The sequence below is a fragment of the Typopeltis vanoorti genome, chromosome 20 (genome assembly GCF_054136105.1).
Source record: "Typopeltis vanoorti isolate ZY-2024b chromosome 20, IOZ_Tvanoo_1.0, whole genome shotgun sequence".
Classification (NCBI taxonomy): Eukaryota; Metazoa; Arthropoda; class Arachnida; order Uropygi; family Thelyphonidae; genus Typopeltis; species Typopeltis vanoorti.
The window spans coordinates 24,806,261-24,825,243 of record NC_143568.1 but is presented as its reverse complement, the minus strand read 5'-3'; the positions used below and the strand labels follow the sequence as shown (position 1 = coordinate 24,825,243).

Below are 18,983 nucleotides of genomic sequence, written 5' to 3'. Positions count from 1 at the left end.
CTGCTTCTCACTCCCCTGCTCACACTCTCCATATACAGCTTCCATGGATGACCTCTGTCTCCCCTGATCTCCCACCATTCTCTGTAAAACCTCTCCAAAATTGATCCTCTAACAACCCCTTACTAACTTGTAGGTCTCTATCATATTTCCTATCCACTACACTCTGTAATTTGCATCTTCTCAACCTTTCCTCATATTCCACAATTCCAGAGATCAGAAACTACTTTAGTCAGTTGCCTCTGTACCCTTTCCAACATCTCTTGCTGCTTTTAAAAACCATTCATAATCAAAGCCTTATACAATGGAACAAGAATCTCCTTACTACTACCATTCAGTGTGCTCCACATCATTCCCAGAATTCTTTGTGTAGTCCTCACAGTTATGGCAATGTGTCCCCTAAATTTCAGATCCTTATCCACTATCACCCCAAGATCCATTTCCTCCACCTCCAAAGATATATCCCCACGAAGCATAAATTCTATATCCCATTTTTGTTTCCCAAATTTCAAAACCTTACATTTTGCAACATTGAACTCGCATCCCCATTTCCGTGCCCAATCACTCAATTTATTCAAGTCTTCTTGTAAGGCCACACCATCTTCTCTTCCTAGTATTCTTCATAGTTCGTCCCAACTTTGCATCATCTGAAAACAACTGAACATCCCCATCCATATCTTCACCAATATCATTAACATACAGGTTAAAGGGCAATAGCCCTGAGGCATACCACTAGTGACTTTCCTCTTCTGGGATACTGCTCCCCCATACACAACTTGTTGATACCTATCAGATAGTCAGTCTCCAATCCAATGCACTAATCCAACCCCATCTGCTCTGGTCAAACTATCAACTTATCATGCAGTAACCTATCAAAAGCTTTTGCAAAATCAAAGTATACTACTATGTATCCCGCTCCTCTGTCCAAGGAAGCCATCACCTTATTGTAATAAGTAAGTAGATTACTAAAACATGGTTTCCATTTAGCAAATCCATGTTGTCCATCAAAGATAATACCACTGTTGTCAACCCAATTATGGATCATGGCTATCATCAGCCTCTCCAACACTTAACCACAACAATAGGCCTATAATTTGATGCTTGAGTTCTATCACCTCACTTATGAAATGGAATAATCTTGCCCTCCTTCCACTCCTTTGGAACTCAAGACTCATATTAAAAACAATATGTCAAGGCAGATGTCGACTCCCAGGTACATTCCTTCAGAATACATAGTGATAATAGTGATATATTATCCCACAGGCTTATTAATATCAAGTTTGCTCAATTCCCCATACACCTCTTGGTCACTTATGGTCAGTCTGTCTCTCCTCCCTCTCATCAACTTCTCTCAGTCTCTCCATGATGTCATATTCACAAGAATGAAAGACATTTAGGAACTGCTCATTAACACTCGGGAGGTTGAATCTGATCTGACAGATACATGCTAATTGTTAACATGAATATTCTTTAACCTATCTATTGTATAGGTTGAAGGTCATGAGTAGCTGCACGTGAGTATATTATGAGTGCTATTTTGCACTTTTGTTGCGTTAGTTTGATTTAACATGTGTTATGCAAAGATTTGTGATATTTGACCTGCATAGGTTGCGGCAGATCTGACAGATACTTGCTTATTTTGTAACAAAAATTTTTATTCTTTATATTTCTTTGTTTCAATAATTTCTAGATTGTAACTGAAAATAAATAACCATCATGTATTACTGAAATAGAGAGCCAAAGGCTTATTTTTATCATACATATTCCCTAGGAGATGTGTTTTACATTTATAGAATATACTAAGGAAAGTCATCTGTAGCTTGTTCCATCTTTGCAACGAGTTGCCCAAAGTTGCACTACTTATGCTTGTTTCTGTCGAAACTTTTAGTTTCTATATATATTTTCGACATGAAACTCTTGTAGTTTCTATATTCAGCTATGAAATAATGTTGGATTCAATATTCACTTAATTTGTACCATCAAGTATTATAATTGCAGTGTTTGTTCTTTATTTTTTTTTGCATTTTAGCACATACTAGTAATGAATGTATCTCTCAGATATACCTCGTCCGATGCTGCAAAATTACAACCTCGACCTCCCAAGTGTTAAGTATCTCCACTACATCTTCCACGGCAGTTGTCCTTATACCATTTTCTCCAATCACTGTCATAATTTCATAATCGTTCTTTTTTTTTTTTTTTTAAATAAATTTGTTTAAATTATTTTTTTTGCTGGCTACATATTGAAAAGACTTCCTAGGATTCTTTTTGGCTTCATTAGTTAACTGCTACTCATACTTCAATTTTGATGTATGAGCAGTATGAGCTACTCTTACCAACCAAGTCATCCTCCGTGCCTGGTGTTTGTAATCCTCATGAAATTAGTTATTACCACTTCTCTTATTCTGCCTCCATATTGCTTTTTTCTCTGCACCACATGCTCAATCTCTTCATTCATCCATTTCACACCTACCTTATTTAACTTTCTGACCCTCAGCATACCTGGGTGGTTGCCAGCAGTGTGAGGACCTTTGTGAGAAAAGGGTATACGTGGAACTGCAAAGGGGGGGGGGTGATCATGAAGAGCTCAGGAGACAGCTTCCAGGTGTAACATGGAATGAGGAGTTAGCAGAAAAAGAGATCAATGTAGCTTGGGGGATTTTCAAAAACTATCTAGTAGATGCAATGTCTAAATGTATTACAAGGTGAGAAGGTTAAATAAAGTAGGTGTGAGATGGATGAATAAAGAGATTAAGCATGTGATGCAGAGAAAAAGGGCATTGTGGAGGCAGCATAAGAGAAGTAGAAATAAACAATTCCATGAGATCGATAAAGACCAGGCAAGGAGGGTGACTTGGTTGGTGAGCGTAGCTAAAGAGAGATATGAACAGCAGTTAGCTAATGAAGCCAAAAAGATCCTAAGGAGTTCTTTCGATATGTAGAGAGCAAAAGAAAGAATGATTATGGAAGGATGACAGTGATTGGCAAAAATGGTATAAAGACAGCTGTTGCAGAATGTGCGGTGGAGATACTTAATGAGCAGTTCATAAAGATCTTTCAATCTTGTGAATGTGACTTCATGGAGAGATTGAGAGCAGTAGATGATGGGGAGGAGAGACTGACTATAAGTGAGCAAGAGGTGTAAGGGGAGTTGAGTAAACTAGATGTTAATAAGGCTGTGGGACTTGATAATATATCACCACGTATTCTGAAGGAATGTGCCAAGGAGTTGACACCTGCCTTGACATATTTTTTTAATACGAGTCTTGCACTCGGTCAGGTTCCTAAGGAGTGCAAGGAGGGCAAGATTGTGCCACTTCATAAAGGAGGTGATCGGACACAAGCATCAAACTATAGGCTTATCTGTGTGTCAGGTGTTGTGGTTAAGATGTTGGAGAAACTTGTGAGAACTAGGATCCAGAGTTGGTTTGACAACAATGATATTATATTTGATGGACAGCATGGATTTGCTAAAGGGAGGTCGTGTTTTAGTAATCTACTTATTACAATAAATTGACTGCTTCCTTGGAGAGAGGAGAAGGATACACAGTAATATACTTGGATTTCGCAAAGGCTTTTGATAGAGTACCTCATGATAAGTTGACAGTCAAACTAGAGCAGATGGGGTTGGATATTAGATTGGTGCATTGGATTGGAGACTAGCTATCTGATAGGTATCAACAAGTTGTGTATGGGGAAGTGACATCCAGGAAAAGGAAAGTCACTAGTGGAGTGCCTCAGGGGTCTATTTTAGGGCCATTGCTGTTTAACTTTTATATTAATGAAATTGTTGAAGATTTGGATGGTGATATTCAGTTGTTTGCAGATGATGCAAAGTTGGGACGAACCATGAAGAGTAGAGAAGATGTTGTTGCCTTACAGGAGGACTTGAATAAATTGAGTGATTGGGCACAGAAATGGGGATGTGAGTTCAATGTTGCAAAGTGTAAGGTTTTAAAATTTGGAAAACAAAGACGGGATGCAGAATTTATGCTTGGTGAGGATATATTGTTGGAGGTGGAAGAAATAAGAGATCTGGGGGTGATAATGGATAAGGATCAGAAGAAATTTAGGGAACACAGCCAAAATTGTGAAGAAAACACAAAGGCTTCTGGGAATGATGCAGAGGACACTGATGTGTAGAAGTAGGGAGATTCTTGTTCAATTGAATAAGGCTTTGATTAGGCCACATATGGACTATTGTGTTTAGATCTGGTCACCTGGTTTTCAGAAGGATGAAGAGATGTTGGCAAGGGTCCAAAGGCGAATGACTAAGGTAGTTTCTGACTTCTGGAATGTCGAGTATGAGGAAAGATTGAGAAGATGTAATATGCAGAGTCTGATGGACAGGCGGAAGAGGGAAGATATGATAGAGACCTACAAGGGATTGCTATAGGATCAATGCTGGAGAAGTTATACAGAAAATATTGGGCGATCGGGGGAAAACCAGAGGTCATCCCTGAAAACTGTATAAAGAGGGTGTGAGTAGGGGAGTGAGAGGCAGGTTTTTTTTGTGCAGAGTTCTAAATGATTGGAATGCCTTGCCTGAGAGTGTGGTGTCTGCCAGGAGTTTGAGTGTGTTTAAGACATCATATGATGATCTGTGTGTGTGTGTGATAAAAGGACCTCCTAGATGAGACTGTGATTCCATGAGACCTTGGGGTAATAATAATAATAATACATTTAGACAATAATAAATTTAATTTAATCCTTTATCCAAGTGTGAGCAAACAAAGTTTTCGCCTGAAGGTATCTTCAGGACTGGATTAAAGTGGTACAACACTGGGCGACTCCTTGCAAAGGTGGAGCAAGCTACCAACATTCCTATCTCAGTATCTCCCCTAATGCAAAATAGGAGGAGATGACCTTGCTAATTCTTCGGCCTTGGTATCTCCCATTGGGCCTGGCTCTCACTAAAGAGACCTCAATAAAGGTCGAAACTGGTCTGGGTAGTGGCCCTTCCCATTTAATGCATAACATTATACATATCTGCAAGGAGATGTGTTTTGCATTATGGGAGATACTGAGATAGGAGTGTTGGTAGCTTGCTCCACCTTTGCAAGGAGTCGCCTGGTGTTGTACCACTTTACCCCAGTCCTGAAGATACTTTCAGGCGCAAACTTTGTTTGCTCACACTTGGATAGAGGATTAAATTAAATTTATTATAGTCTCACCAAGTGAAAAATAGACCTTCAACATTTACATTGCTTCTACTAGATAGTTCTTGAATATCCTCCCAGCTGCAATGAACTCTTTTGCAGCTAATTCCTCATTCCATGCTACATTTGCAATCTGTCTCCTGAGCTCCTCATAATGACCAGCCTTGTAGTTCCACGTACATCCTTTTGTCACCTCACACTGCTGGTTACCTGGTAATCACTTCATTGTCGCTCTCACCAAGAGGAGGGTTAACAGTCACTTATATTGTACAATCTCAAATGAGACGATCAAATATAACACCCTTAATCATTGTGTGCCCTCTATTACATATACCTGAGGTAGTTGTTCCTCAAAACTCAAGAAACTAATTTTTTTTTACTTCATCATAATCTATTTTTGCCATAATTAAAATCTCCCATAATGTTCACCCTTTTCGTATTTGCTTGGCTGATTTGATTATATATTTACTGGTCACTACTCTCCACATTACTGATTCTTTAGCAACATCCAATGAAGTATTTCATTCTACAAGAGTTGTTTGAAAAGTTTGGTAAAAAAAAATAAGTTAAATACATTTTTTTGGAAAAAAGCACTTTTATTTCTTAACATAGTCACCATCAAGGTCTACACATTTGGTCCAGTGAGTTTCCAATTTTTTTTTCATCCCATCTAAAAAGTAAGATTTGTCAAATTGTACAAAACAGTCATTGAGAGCCTTGATGACATCCTCATTTGAAGAAACTTTTTTCCCACATAATCAAATTTTTAAGTTCAGGAACAAGAAGTATCACAGAGCCAAGTCTGGAGAATATTGTGGATGTGGAACCAATTTGAACCTTAATTCATGCAATTTTGTCATTGCAATGGTCAATGTGTAGGACGGTGTATTATCTTGATGAAACAGCACTTTTTTGAGCGGCAATCTTGGCTGTTTTTTCTTCAGTTCTTTTAAACGGTCCAACAGTGATGCATAATGGACTCCTGTTATTTTCTAACCCTTTTCTATCATGATATTTCCTTGGGAATCCCAAAAAACAGTGGCCATCACCTTCCCAGCTGACAAAACGGTCTTCACTTTTTTCGGTTCTCTTTCACCAGCATTATCCACAGTTTTGACTGCTGCTTGGGCTCAGGTGTGTAGTAGTGGATCTAAATTTCATTTACAGTGACGAATCGTTGCAAAAAAAATCCTAACACTGCTTCCATAATGCTTTTTTCTCTGTATCGCATGCTTAAAATCTTCATTCATCCATTTCACACCTACCTTATTTAACTTTATGACCCTTAGAATACATTTAGACATTGCTTTTACTAGTTAGTTCTTGAAAATATCCCCCAAGCTGCATTGATCTCTTTTCCTGCTAATTTTTCATTCCCTGCTACATCTATAATTTATCTCCTGAGCTCCTCATAATCACCAGTCTTTAGTTCTACATACACCCTTTTGTCACAGTCCTCACACTGATGGTTACCCAGGTAATCACTTCATGCTCACTCTCACTAACTGGAAGGTGATTTGACACCTCATTTATAATTATATCCTCTGATGCAATGATCAAATCCAAGGTCCTTAATCCTCATGTGCCCTCTGTTACATGTTGTCTGAGGTAGCTGTCCCTAAATAACTCAAGAAACTCATTTTCTTTACTTCCAGTTGCTATCTCATCATCCCAGTCTATATTGTCATAAGAAAATTATCCATAATGATCACCCTTTTCTTATTTGTTTGGTTAATTTGGTTATACATTTCATATTCACTAACATCCACATTACCATGTCTATAACAACATCCAAGTAAGTATGTATGCGAAGGTTTCTGTGGTTCAGTAGTTCGAGAGATAGATTCCAGTATTGAGACCACATGTTTATTAGATACGAACAGGATATGTGAAAAACATGACAAGTTTCGTAAGTCGTATGCTCACATCATCAGGGGCATTGGTGTATAAAAAAAGTTAAACACAACTAACAAAGATTAAATTCATAGTCCATTAGATATTTCTAACTGAAACATTGAAAAAAATTGAAACATTTGTTACTGAATGTTTGTTGGAACATTGTTATTTGTTGTCACATTCTGTGTTTCATGTGTGTTATGTATGAGATCTGAGTAAGTTAGATTTTTTATGAATGCCAACCACACTTGGTGTAATATCAAACCTTGGTTTTTGTTGCACTGTGTAGGAATTCTAAGCATTTTTGTCACTTCCTTGAATTTCCTTGTGAAAGAGATTTTATCAATATATGACATGATCATTTTTTCCCAAAGTACTTTATGGCCAGTGGAAGTTGTGTGGAAAGCTAGGCCTGATTTGTGTTCTCTTCTTCTGCTATACGGATTTCTCCTTACCTTCCCGTCTGGCCTACATAACAAATGCCAGAAGAACAATAGATTTGATAGACCCCTGGTTGTTTTATGGGATGATGCGAAGGTTTCAGTGGATGTAGGAATCTTGATATTTTTTCTAAAGGGAGGAAAAAGCTACTTTTAAGTTGTACTTGTGGAGCAATGTCGCTAATCTGTCTGTGACATTTCTGATTTATGGTAGTGAGATTGTGTTCTTGAAATCTTGTTTTTCTATATTGGTTGTGGGATCTGTGTTCAGGATTTTCTTGATTGTTTTTGGCTCAAATCCAATAAGTGCAAGGTTCTGTGTTAAGTAGTGTAATTCCTCATTTCGCTTTCTTTCCATGCTCTGTCTCTCAAGGTTTTTATTATACCTATTTTTTGTGAGGGGTGGTGGTGTGAAGCTGAATTAAGAAATCTTCCTGTAGTTGTCGATTTTCTGTAAATGGAAAAGGTTAAACTTTTTTCTACTTTTTTTTCTATGAGGATATCCAGGAAAGGTAATTTTTTATGTTCTTCTATTTCTAAAGTGAATTTTATATTTGGATGTATTCTGTTAAGATATTCTTTAAAAACATTAATTCATCTGTCATTCGTAGCCAAATGACAAAAATGTCATCCACATACCATATCCATCTTTTAGGTTTGTTTTGATAGTTTTTTTTAGAGCATTAGTTTCAAAGTTTTCCATGAAGAGGTTGGGTAAAGCTGGGGAGAGGGAGGGGGCATTGTTAGTGCTCCTTTTGTTTCCAAAATTTGTCCTGGAATGTGTAAAACATATTATTTGTGCAGTGTTTGTATAGTTCTACAACGTCTGGTAGAAAAAGGTTTTCAAGAAGAGTCACTGTATCATTTCTTGGTACATTAGTGAGAGGCTGACTATATCCAAGCTTGCTAAAACATCTGAACATTCTGTATTAACATCTTTGATCCTCTCGATGAAATGTAAACTGTTCTTTATGAATGAATCTGTTTTTTTTATACATGCCGCTAACATGTTTGTCAGATTTGATGCAGGGAATCTCTTCCATCTACAATCAGCCTTAATGGGGTATCCATTTTGTGTATTTTTGGCACTCCATAAATTCTTGAAACTAATGGGTGTTTAGATGATAGTTCTTTTTAGTTCTTCAGGCCAGTTAGGTATCTTCTTGATTAAGTCATTAGTTTTATTATGTGCTCGCCATGTGGGATCTCTGGTAATAGGCAAATAGGTGGTGGAATCCTCTAAGAGGGTGTTCATCTTTCTTGTGTAATCTTTGGAGTTCATGACAACCACCACCTATTTGCCTATGTGTTAAAGCATGGTATGATGAGCTGTGTGTATGATAAAAGGACCTCCCAGCTGAGTCTTTGACTCCATGGGGTCTTGGGTAATAATAATAATAATGGTGTGAATAATAGGACCACCACCTATTTGCTTATGTGTTTAAAGCATGGTATGATGAGCTGTGTGTATGATAAAAGGACCTCCCAGCTGAGTCTTTGACTCCATGGGGTCTTGGGTAATAATAATAATAATAATAATGGTGTGAATATTAGGAGAATTAAAGGTGAAAGAATGAGAGGTGTATCAAGTGTTGCTTGAATTAGATGTTAATAAGGCTGCAGGAATGGATAACATTTCACCATGTATTTTTAAAGAATGTGCAAAGAGTTAGCGATGCCTTTGTCTTGGTCATTATTGAAAGTCTTGCAGTGAGGGAAGGTTCCTATGGAGTGGAAAGAAAGCAAAGAATACCTTTCCACAAGCATGTTTGCGAACAGAAGTTTCCAAATATAGACTGGTCTGTATATCTGCAGCTGTGTATATTGGAAAAATTAGTTAGAAACAGAATACATGTAGAAAGTTTTTCCACTTGGTTATAGTATAAATAAAAGATGCCAAGAAACTATGTTCTTGGCTCCATCGTTTATTAAAGTGTAAGCAAAGTGTGTGTGTAAAGTCACTTCACAACTGGGCTATTTGTATATAGAGACTAATGACTTCACATCACTAGCCTTAGTATCCCATAATGCAATGCACGTATCCTAACAGACATGTATAATGCTATACAGTATGGGAAAGGCCACTATCCAGACTGATTTTGACCTTTATTCAGACCCAGAAGTGATAACAACATTGAAGTAGTGCACAAGTTATATTTCTATATACGAGTAGCCAAAAGGTTTCACAAGTTATTACTAAAATACTCTGGATTAGAGATGTTGGAAGTTTTTTTTTGACTTGATTATACTATGATTTCTCAAAATGATTTGAGAAAACATCACACAAGTGATCTCAAACCATTTAAGGAAGAGGTTTATTTCAAATTAAAGTTATTACTCAAACTCATTATGAGTAAAGTACTTTGAGTAATAACTTCCATATAGTTATACAGTGGCTTTCAATGACAAAGTTTTATTAATTCTACAAAAAAAAGGCATCGATTTAAATTTCTTTGATAAAATATTTTAGTATAATTTACACATCATGTAACTGAAATCACAAAATTTACATTTTTGTTGCACTGCGAAGTACTACCTAATAATCATAATATCCAGATACAGATAAGCAGGATGTTTAGAATACGATGTATTTACTTACTTTCTGTGTTTTTTTAAGATTGTAATAGAATGATATTTTCCATCATTAACTAGCTGCTCAGATATTATCCTAGCTTCACCATTACCACCATCAAATCTAGTTTCTAGCTTTCCATCAACTACAGCAACAGAATAGTAGCTCTAAAAGACAGATAATTTGAAAACATCTTTTGTATAAGTATCTTCTATATCTTTTATATAAATAACCATTTGAATTGTTGTAACACACACACATACACAAAAAAAAAAAAAACTAGGAAAAAATCAACAACTTTCACTATCTTAAAAATACTGGTTTACAAAATGCATAGAAGACACAGGTATACATTTTACACAAATTATGGCCTCTACAACCATGTTATAAATAATTATTTTAATTTTCCCGACATTTTGACATCATATTAAGGTCATCATCTGAAGTATACACATATATATACAGAGACAAGCTAAATTACATTTCACACAGTATGCTGAAGAGACAATGATTTCATTATTTTACTGGCCTGACCTCTAGTGAAAATAAAATAAATTACAATAAATAAATGAAATAAAATAAAATAACTAAATCAAAGCTATATGCTATTTAAGACAACATCAGAGAAACATTCTTTCATATAGATAGTTTAGTTTTGTTACAGTAAAAATGATGTCCTAACTTAACATGACAATTGTTATATTAGATTTAAGATCCTGGATTACCTGTCGTTCTGTTTATAATTAACTATTAGTGAGAAAGGTTAAGTGGGTAGAATATGTGCCTACCATATTCTTGAGATTTTTAGTCCATCGTTATTGTTAAGATTAGGGTGGTTGAAAAGAATCTCACAGGCCTCCTTAAATTTATGTTCACCTGTTTTGGTGTGATGTAAACAACAGGTGTTTTTCAGTCAATTCTATGTAAAATGTTCAAGGTATGATCAGAAAGACCAGCTTGACCATAGTTATTATATTTAATGTGTCATTTATGTTCCTTTTTTCTGATAGGAATTGTGCATCCTGTTTCCCCTATATAGGGAAAATTACAGCTGGAATGAATACGGTATAACTCCAGGGTGGGCCAGCTGAGGGAATGGATCCTTGGATGAGCTGAGTAAGTTCTTTAATTTTGCAGGAGGTTTAAAGGTAGCTTTAAAGTCGTATTTCTGTGGTATTCTGTTTATTTTGTCTGATATCCCTTTAATGTATGGAATGGTTACAGTTTTATAACCATTATATATAGTCTAGTTTATTTTTGTTTTTAATTGAGGTCTTGTACAGAATTTTATTGATAGTATTTTGGCCATAACCATTTTTTTAGAAAGGTATTGCTGATAACTTTTAATTCATCTTTATGTAAATTAAAATAATTATTTATAACACAGTTATAGAGTCCATAATTTGTGTAAAATGAATGCTGACCACCGTGTAACACTAAAGGAAAGGGAAAAGACATAGGTATACAATGATGACAATAAAAAATATTGACAACATATATATACAACAGAAATTATAAGATTCTTCATAAGAAAGGCAGTGCTTTAGAATATACCAATTACAGAACTATTGCAGTAATGAGTCATCTTGACAAAGTGCTGATGAAATACAGAATGCCTGAAGGGTCATATGGAGACACATCTTCTTGATGAGCAAGCTGGATTTCAAAAAGATCGAAGCACAGTGCAATAAATACTTGCACTAAGACTAATAGCAGAGAAAGCTTGAAGAAAGAACAAAAAGATATACTGCTGTTTCGTGGACTTCCAAAAAGCCTTTGATAATATTGACTAAAATATAAAATTGGTAGTATTAGAATCCTTTGATGTGGATCATAAACTGATCTGCCTGTTGAAAGATATATAAACAGCCAAGCACAAGCAAAAGTCAGGATAGCAGGTGTGACTTGAGATTTGTTTGCCACTAGTCAAGGCACAAGACATGGGGACCCAATATCACCAATTATCCTCATCACACATCTGGGAAGAACATTAGATAAGATTAAAGAAGAAGGTAGAGGCATTTCAATAAATAGCATGAGAATAAACTACCTCTGCTTTGCAGATGACATCGTCCTGATTGAAGAAGTACAGCAAGGCTGGAACAGACACCGCAAACACTATACACAGAAGGAAAAAGATATGGGCTAAATGTCAATTTTGAAAAAACTAAAACAATGATGTTCGGACAACAGAAGTTACTGAACAATGTTACCATAGAAGGATTTCAACTGGAAAATGTGGAACACTTTGCATATCTTGGATGCCACCTGACACATGGCAATATGGATCCTATAACTGTGTTATAAATAATTATTTTAACCCCCCCCCCCTTCCCAAAAAAAATATATATATATAAAGGTAAAAATTAGAATAGCCAGAGTAACAGCTATCTTAAAAGCCATGGACAAAATATGGAAGAGCCAAGCTATAAAGATACACATAAACTATGTATTGTGGAAACCTATATCTTCAGCAGCATGTTTCTATGCATGCTCTATGGAAGTGAGGTCACTCCTGAGAGAATCTGAAAGGAGGATATTAGCATTCGAGAGGAAGTGCTATAGAAAGATCTTGAGAATAAGCTGGATCCAGAAAGTGAACAATAATGAAATATGCAGATGAATACAACTAAAAGAAAACCTGATCCAGAAAATAATCAAAAGGAAACTATGTCTCTTCGGCCATATATGTAGAATGAATGATGAAAGAAAATTAAAAATGCTGCTGTTTGAGATTATTATTATTATATGGGCACCTCCATGGAGTCCGAAGACTCATTCTGGGAGACCCAATCTATCCATACAATCTTCATACCTCCCCGTGAACCCATTAACAGAAAAAGCGTATGATATATGCTGATAAAGTGCTTGTTCAATGATTTCACTATATCCTTAGTCTGCTGCCATGACTATCCACTAATGTTAATCTGCCATAATTATTCTTCCTCTTGCTTGCCATGTAGTGGAAAAATTCCCTTGAGTTAACCTTGGCCTGACCAGCTAATCTCCTCTCATACTGCACCGTTTCTTTCTTTAACATGCTCGTAACCTTTCTAGCCTGCACTTTATACTCTTCATGGATCTGATCATCACCAACTGTCTTGTACCTCCTCCATAACATCTTTTCCAGCACAGCTTGCTTGATTTCACTGTTCATCTATTTCACTCATGCTCTATTTACTCGCTTAATCCTCGGTATGCAGTCATACATTGCTATTGTCAGATACTGCCTTGTGAGTTTCCATGCATTCTTAGGCAATATGTAAAGGATGGTAAGCAAAGATTGAGAATTTTACATCTGATCATTTTGTCAGAAAATGTGATTGTGGGTTTTGCATTTCCATCCAGTTAGTGGAAGTGATCATGAAGTGATCGCCTTCATGACCACTTGATGAAAACTTCTGTGAGAAAAGAATATATATCTGGAATTACAAGGCTGGTGATTATGAAAAGCTGAAAGATGGCTTGGAACTGGAGGATGGAATGAAGTGTTACGCTAGAGGGAGATAAATGCTGCATAGGAATTGATCAAAAGATATATGACAACATTGATGTGAGCATGTACTCTAAAGGTCAAAGATTGAATAAAGTAAGTGTCAAACCTAGGAAGAAGGGGATATTGTGAAGGCAACACAAGATGAATAATGGCAGCAATTAATTGCATGAGGATAAAAAGAGCAGGCCAGGAAGGTGAGTCAGTAGAAAGACCAGCAAAACTACATATGAGCAGAAATTAGCAAATTAGACCAAGACAAACCCTAGAGATTTTTTTTTTAGTTATGTGGAAAGTAGAAGGAAGAATGATTACGGTAAGATGATATTAATGCATGAAGATGGTGGAATAGTAACTGTTGCAGAGGACATAGTTGAGGTATTCAGTGAACAGTTTATAAGGATGTTTCATTCTCATCAGGATTGAAATCATGAGAAGCTCAAGTGTGGAGAAAATGGAAGAGAATAGCTTAATTGTGGGGGGAAATGAGGTATGGAGGAAATAAATAAGCTCAATGTTAATAAGGCAATAGGATTGGATGACATATCACTACATGCCTTAAGAGAAAATTCCAGAGATTTGGCAGTAGCATTGGCATGCCTCTTAAATAAAAGTCTTACAACAGCACTGGTTCCAAAAGAGAGAATGGAAAGAAAGTAAACTTATTCCACTGCATAAAGGTGGTGAAAAAGTGGCTACAAATCATAAGCCAATCTGTATATCCAGAGTTGTGATTAAGGTATTGGAGAGATTAATGAGAACAATAATATAGAAAGAGATTGATAACAGGAGTATTCTCTGTGACTGTCGACATGGGTTTTTTAAAGATAGATTGTTTTACCAACTTACTTATGTACTAAAACAAGGTGACAAATGTATTGGACAGAGGAAATGCATATACAGAAGCCTATTTATATTTTGCATAGGCTTTTGATGGACTGCCACACAACAGGTTGCTAAATAAACTGAAATGGATGGGATTGGAATTGAGCTGGATCTGTAACTGGCTATCAGAAAGTTGTATAAGGGGTGTGCAGTATCCTGAAAGAGGTAAGTCACTAGTGGGGTGCCACAAGGGTCTGTATTGGGGTCATTGTTGTTTAGTTTGTATATTAATGATATTGGGATGGGTTTAACTGGTGATGTTCGACTGTTTGCAGATGGTGAAAAATTGCAGCGGTGGAGGACAATGCAGAGTCAAGCAGATATTATGACCTTACAGAAGGACTTGAATAGATTGTATGAACAAGTAGGCAAGTGTATGCTTTGCAACACTAGGATGCAAAACTATCAATACTTCCAAACAGATTTTGAACGGACAAAAAGCAGGAAGCTTGCAGCCTGTCCAAATGGAAGCCGTGCCTTTTGGTCCCTTGCCAAGGCAACTGGCCATAACTTTTGCTCTACACTATTCCCACCTCTATCATACCCAGATGACTCATTTGCAACATCACCCATAGAAAAAGCTAATCTCCTGGCATCACACTTTGCCTCCAATGCACACATAACTGACAATGGCAAATGCCCTCCAGTCATTCCAACTGCCCAACATACAATGCCCCTTATATCCTTTTGTGAAAAAGACATCACAAACCTGCTGTCTAAATTAGACACAAAAAAGTCTCCTGGCCCAGATGGAATTCCTCCAATTACTCTGAAGGTCTGTTCATCTGAACTAACTCCTATCCTATGTCACCTGTACACACTCTCTTACTCCACTGGTATATCCAAAACTTGGAAACACTGGCCTATATTCAACCCATTCCTAAAAAGGGTGACAAATCACTGCCATGTAACTACCGCCCTATATCACTCACTTCAGTCCTATCTAAAGTAATGGAGAAAATCATCAACTCTCAAATCCTAATCTACCTTGAAGGTACCCAGCTATTAAGCGACCACCAGTACGGATTCCGCCAAAGCCGTTCAACAGGAGATCTACTCTCATACATCACCCATCACTGGACAAGCGCTATGGAGAAATTCGGTGAATCCCAAGTAGTCGCACTTGATATCTCCAAAACCTTTGACCAAGTCTGGCACAAAGGCTTACTAAGCAAACTCCCATCATTTGGACTGCCTCAGGACTTCTGCAGATGGACTGCCAGCTTCCTGTCTGGATGCACACTATGTGTGATGGTAGACGGCTCCCTATCCTCTCACCATCCAACTAATGCCAGGATCCCTCAAGGCTCAGTTCTCTTACCGACCCTCTTCCTTCTATATATCAATGACCTACTTCAGTTGACCTCTAACCCAGTACACAGTTTTGCAGATGACAGCACACTACATTCCTCCCTTTCATTACACAACTCACTTCAACCCACAGAACATCAACCACCACTGCCCTTAATTCCGACCTACAAGCCAACCTCTGATGGCGCTCAGACAACCTTGTCAACTTCAACGCTAGTAAAACCCAGTTCTGTCTTATTTCTCACAAAAAAGAACCATTTTTCCCCAGCATTATTTTCGATATTTCAAATTCACAGACAAGACGAAATTTCTCTTCTCGGAATTACCTTGACATCAAGCCTCTCCTGACATAAACACATCACAACCATTGCATTCTCAGCTTCCAAAAAACTAGGTTTTCTCTTTCGCTCAAGACGCTACTTCACCTCTAAACAGCTGTTAACACTATACAAGTCGCGAATCTGCCCAGCTCTTGAATACTGCTCTCACATCTGGAGTGGGGCTCCAAAAAGCTCCCTCAAAATGCTTGACTCTATACAGAGGAGAGCAATTAGACTAATAAATGACCCATCCCTCACCAACTCGCTCCCCCCACTTTCACATAGACGCTTGGTCTCTGCAATCTGTATATTTCATAAATACTTTCACGGGAAAGGTTCATCTGAAACAGCATCAATAATTCCCCCACCCTGTACCAAGCCCATTGGAACACGTACAGCTGCCGCCCAACATCCTTTTACAGTACACCTCGAAACCCACAGAACAAGTTTCTTCTCCTCCTCATTCATCCCTGCTACTGCAGTACTGTGGAACAGTCTTCCCCCTTACGTATTTCCCAAGGAATACAATATACAGGCATTCAAATCAAATGTAAACAAGTTTCTCCTTTCACAACCCATCACCCATATACGGTACTAACGTACTATAGGTTGACCAGCCAACCTCCTGTATATGGGCCCAACATAAAAATAAAAAAAATACACTTGCTGGAGAAATTTTGGAGGAAGTTGAGGAGACAACAGACTTTGGATTGGTGCTGGAGAAGGATCTGAATTTCAGAGATTACATTGCAGAAGTTGTGAAGTCGTGACATCAGATTGTGGAAACGATGCAGAGGACATTAATGTTCAGAAATAAAAAAGTTACAGTTCCATTGTATAGGGTCCTAATCAGACCTCATATGAATTACAGCAAACTGATTTGGTCATATGGTTTTCATAGCAATGAAGATATGTTAGAAAGAATCCAGAGAAGATTCACACTGTAACTGGTCTGTGGAATGTGGGGTATAGAGACAGATTGAAAGAATGTAATTTGCAAAACATTGTGAATAGGAGGCAAATGGGGGGAATATGATTGAGATATAAGTTGGTCAGTGGTTGTTGCCATGTTAACAGTGAAAACGTTTTTCATATAACAGGAGATGGGGGGGGGTATGTAGAACAAGATGCCATCCCTGGAAACTGTGTAAGGAAAGTGTGAGCAATGCAGTGAAGAGCAGTTTCTTTGCATGGAGAGTGGCTGGTGATCAGAATGCATTCAATGCAGACATACTGAATCAGTTTAAAGCATGACTGGATGAGCTCTGTGTGCATCATAATGTGTACCTCCCACAATGAGTCTCTGACTTCATGGAAGTCAGTTGTTGTTAACAATAATAATAAAAAAAAATAAAAGATGATCACTGAATCATTCCAGAATAGCTGGTGGCTCATGCAATGCTTCTGTCTGGGTGGTTGAAGATGCATGCATCTTGAAAGAACAATATCCTCAAATCTCAGCTAACTTTTTTTTCATTCTGTACGAGGATGGTCTGAAAAGTTTTAGGCCTAACAATGAAAAAACAAATTTATAATTTCAAAATTATTTTTATTTTTCAACATAATTGCCCTTAAGACTAATACATTTATTCCAATGATGCTCCAGTGCCATTATACTGTTCCTGTAGTGATTCTCAGTAAGATCTGCAAAGTACCCCTCTATAGCAGCAATCACCTCTTGATTCGAAGAAAAACGCTGACCAGTGAAGAACAGTTTTAGTTTTGGAAAGAGATAGAAGTCAGAGGGAGCCAAATCTGGGGAATAGGGTATATGTTCCAACAATTCTTAATTAACTTAAGGAATTGACAACGTACCCTAGAATATAAATTAAATTAGACTTAATATATATTTCCAATATTTCGGCAACGTTACGTTGCCATCTTCGAAAGAACTTAAAATAAAGACGTGCATGCAGGCACTACACAGAGTAAATGAGGATAAAGCAGGAAGCTATTATTTCTCCTAAAAGTCCTGATGATGCCCCTTAGTGGACTAAGTAGGTATTCTTGGCCGTTGGGCTTAATGGTCTCCTGATATACGTCTCCCAAATCTGGGGAATAGGGTGAATGTTCCAACAATTCATAGTGCAGATCCCTTAACTTTCCCATTGCCAAAACACTTTTGTGGGTAGGTGCATTGTCCTGATGCAAGATGATTTTTTTTCTTCCGCAAACGGAGTCTTTTCTCAGTTTTTCATCTAGTCTGGCTAAGATCGGAATAATATTCCCCAGTTATTGTTTTACCTTTTCAAGATAATTAATAAACAAAATACGTTTAGCATCCCAAAATACTGATGCCATGACCTTTCCTGCTAATGGAACAGACTTTGTCTTCTTTGGTGCTGAAATGGCTTCTGTCCAAGGTTTTGACTGCTGTTTGGATTCTGGTGTGTAATAGTGAATCCAAGTCTCATCCATAGTAATAAACCGATGCAAAAATCTGTTTTTATTCTTGTTAAAACGCTCTAAGCACAGTTCTGAGATTTTCATGCGAGTACGTTTTTGATCTGCTGTGAGCAAGCATGGCACTCATCTTGCACAAAGCTTTTTGATATGCAATTCTTCATCCGAAATATATCCCACACATTCTTTTGAAATGCCTGTTATTTCAACAATTTCACGCACTTTGACTCATTGGTCATCCAATACCATATCGTGCACTTGATCAATGATTTCTGGTGTTGTTACACTTTTTTGACATCCTTCACATGGATCATCTTCAAAGCTGGTACAGCCATGTTTAAATTCGACATCTCATTCCTTAATTGTCAAAAACGAAGGAGAAGAGTGCCCATAAACTTTTACGAACTTCTAATGAATTTCTTTTGGCGTTAAACCTTCTTTTACAAAGAATTTTATAATCGCATGATACTCAATTTTATCCATTTCAAGGGATACAGAGAATGCTTT

General features: G+C 37.3%; 1 protein-coding gene across 1 annotated transcript in view; it reads right to left on the bottom strand.

The window, feature by feature from the left end:
• Nucleotides 1-18,983, bottom strand: part of LOC150095284 (laminin subunit alpha-1-like) — a 1,249,242-nt gene that overhangs the window by 209,880 nt on the left and 1,020,379 nt on the right. Inside the window, exon 57 of the mRNA XM_090410638.1 lies at nt 10,092-10,231. Within this exon, the coding sequence (XP_090266764.1) occupies nt 10,092-10,231 (140 nt within the window). The remainder of the gene's footprint in view (nt 1-10,091; nt 10,232-18,983) is intronic.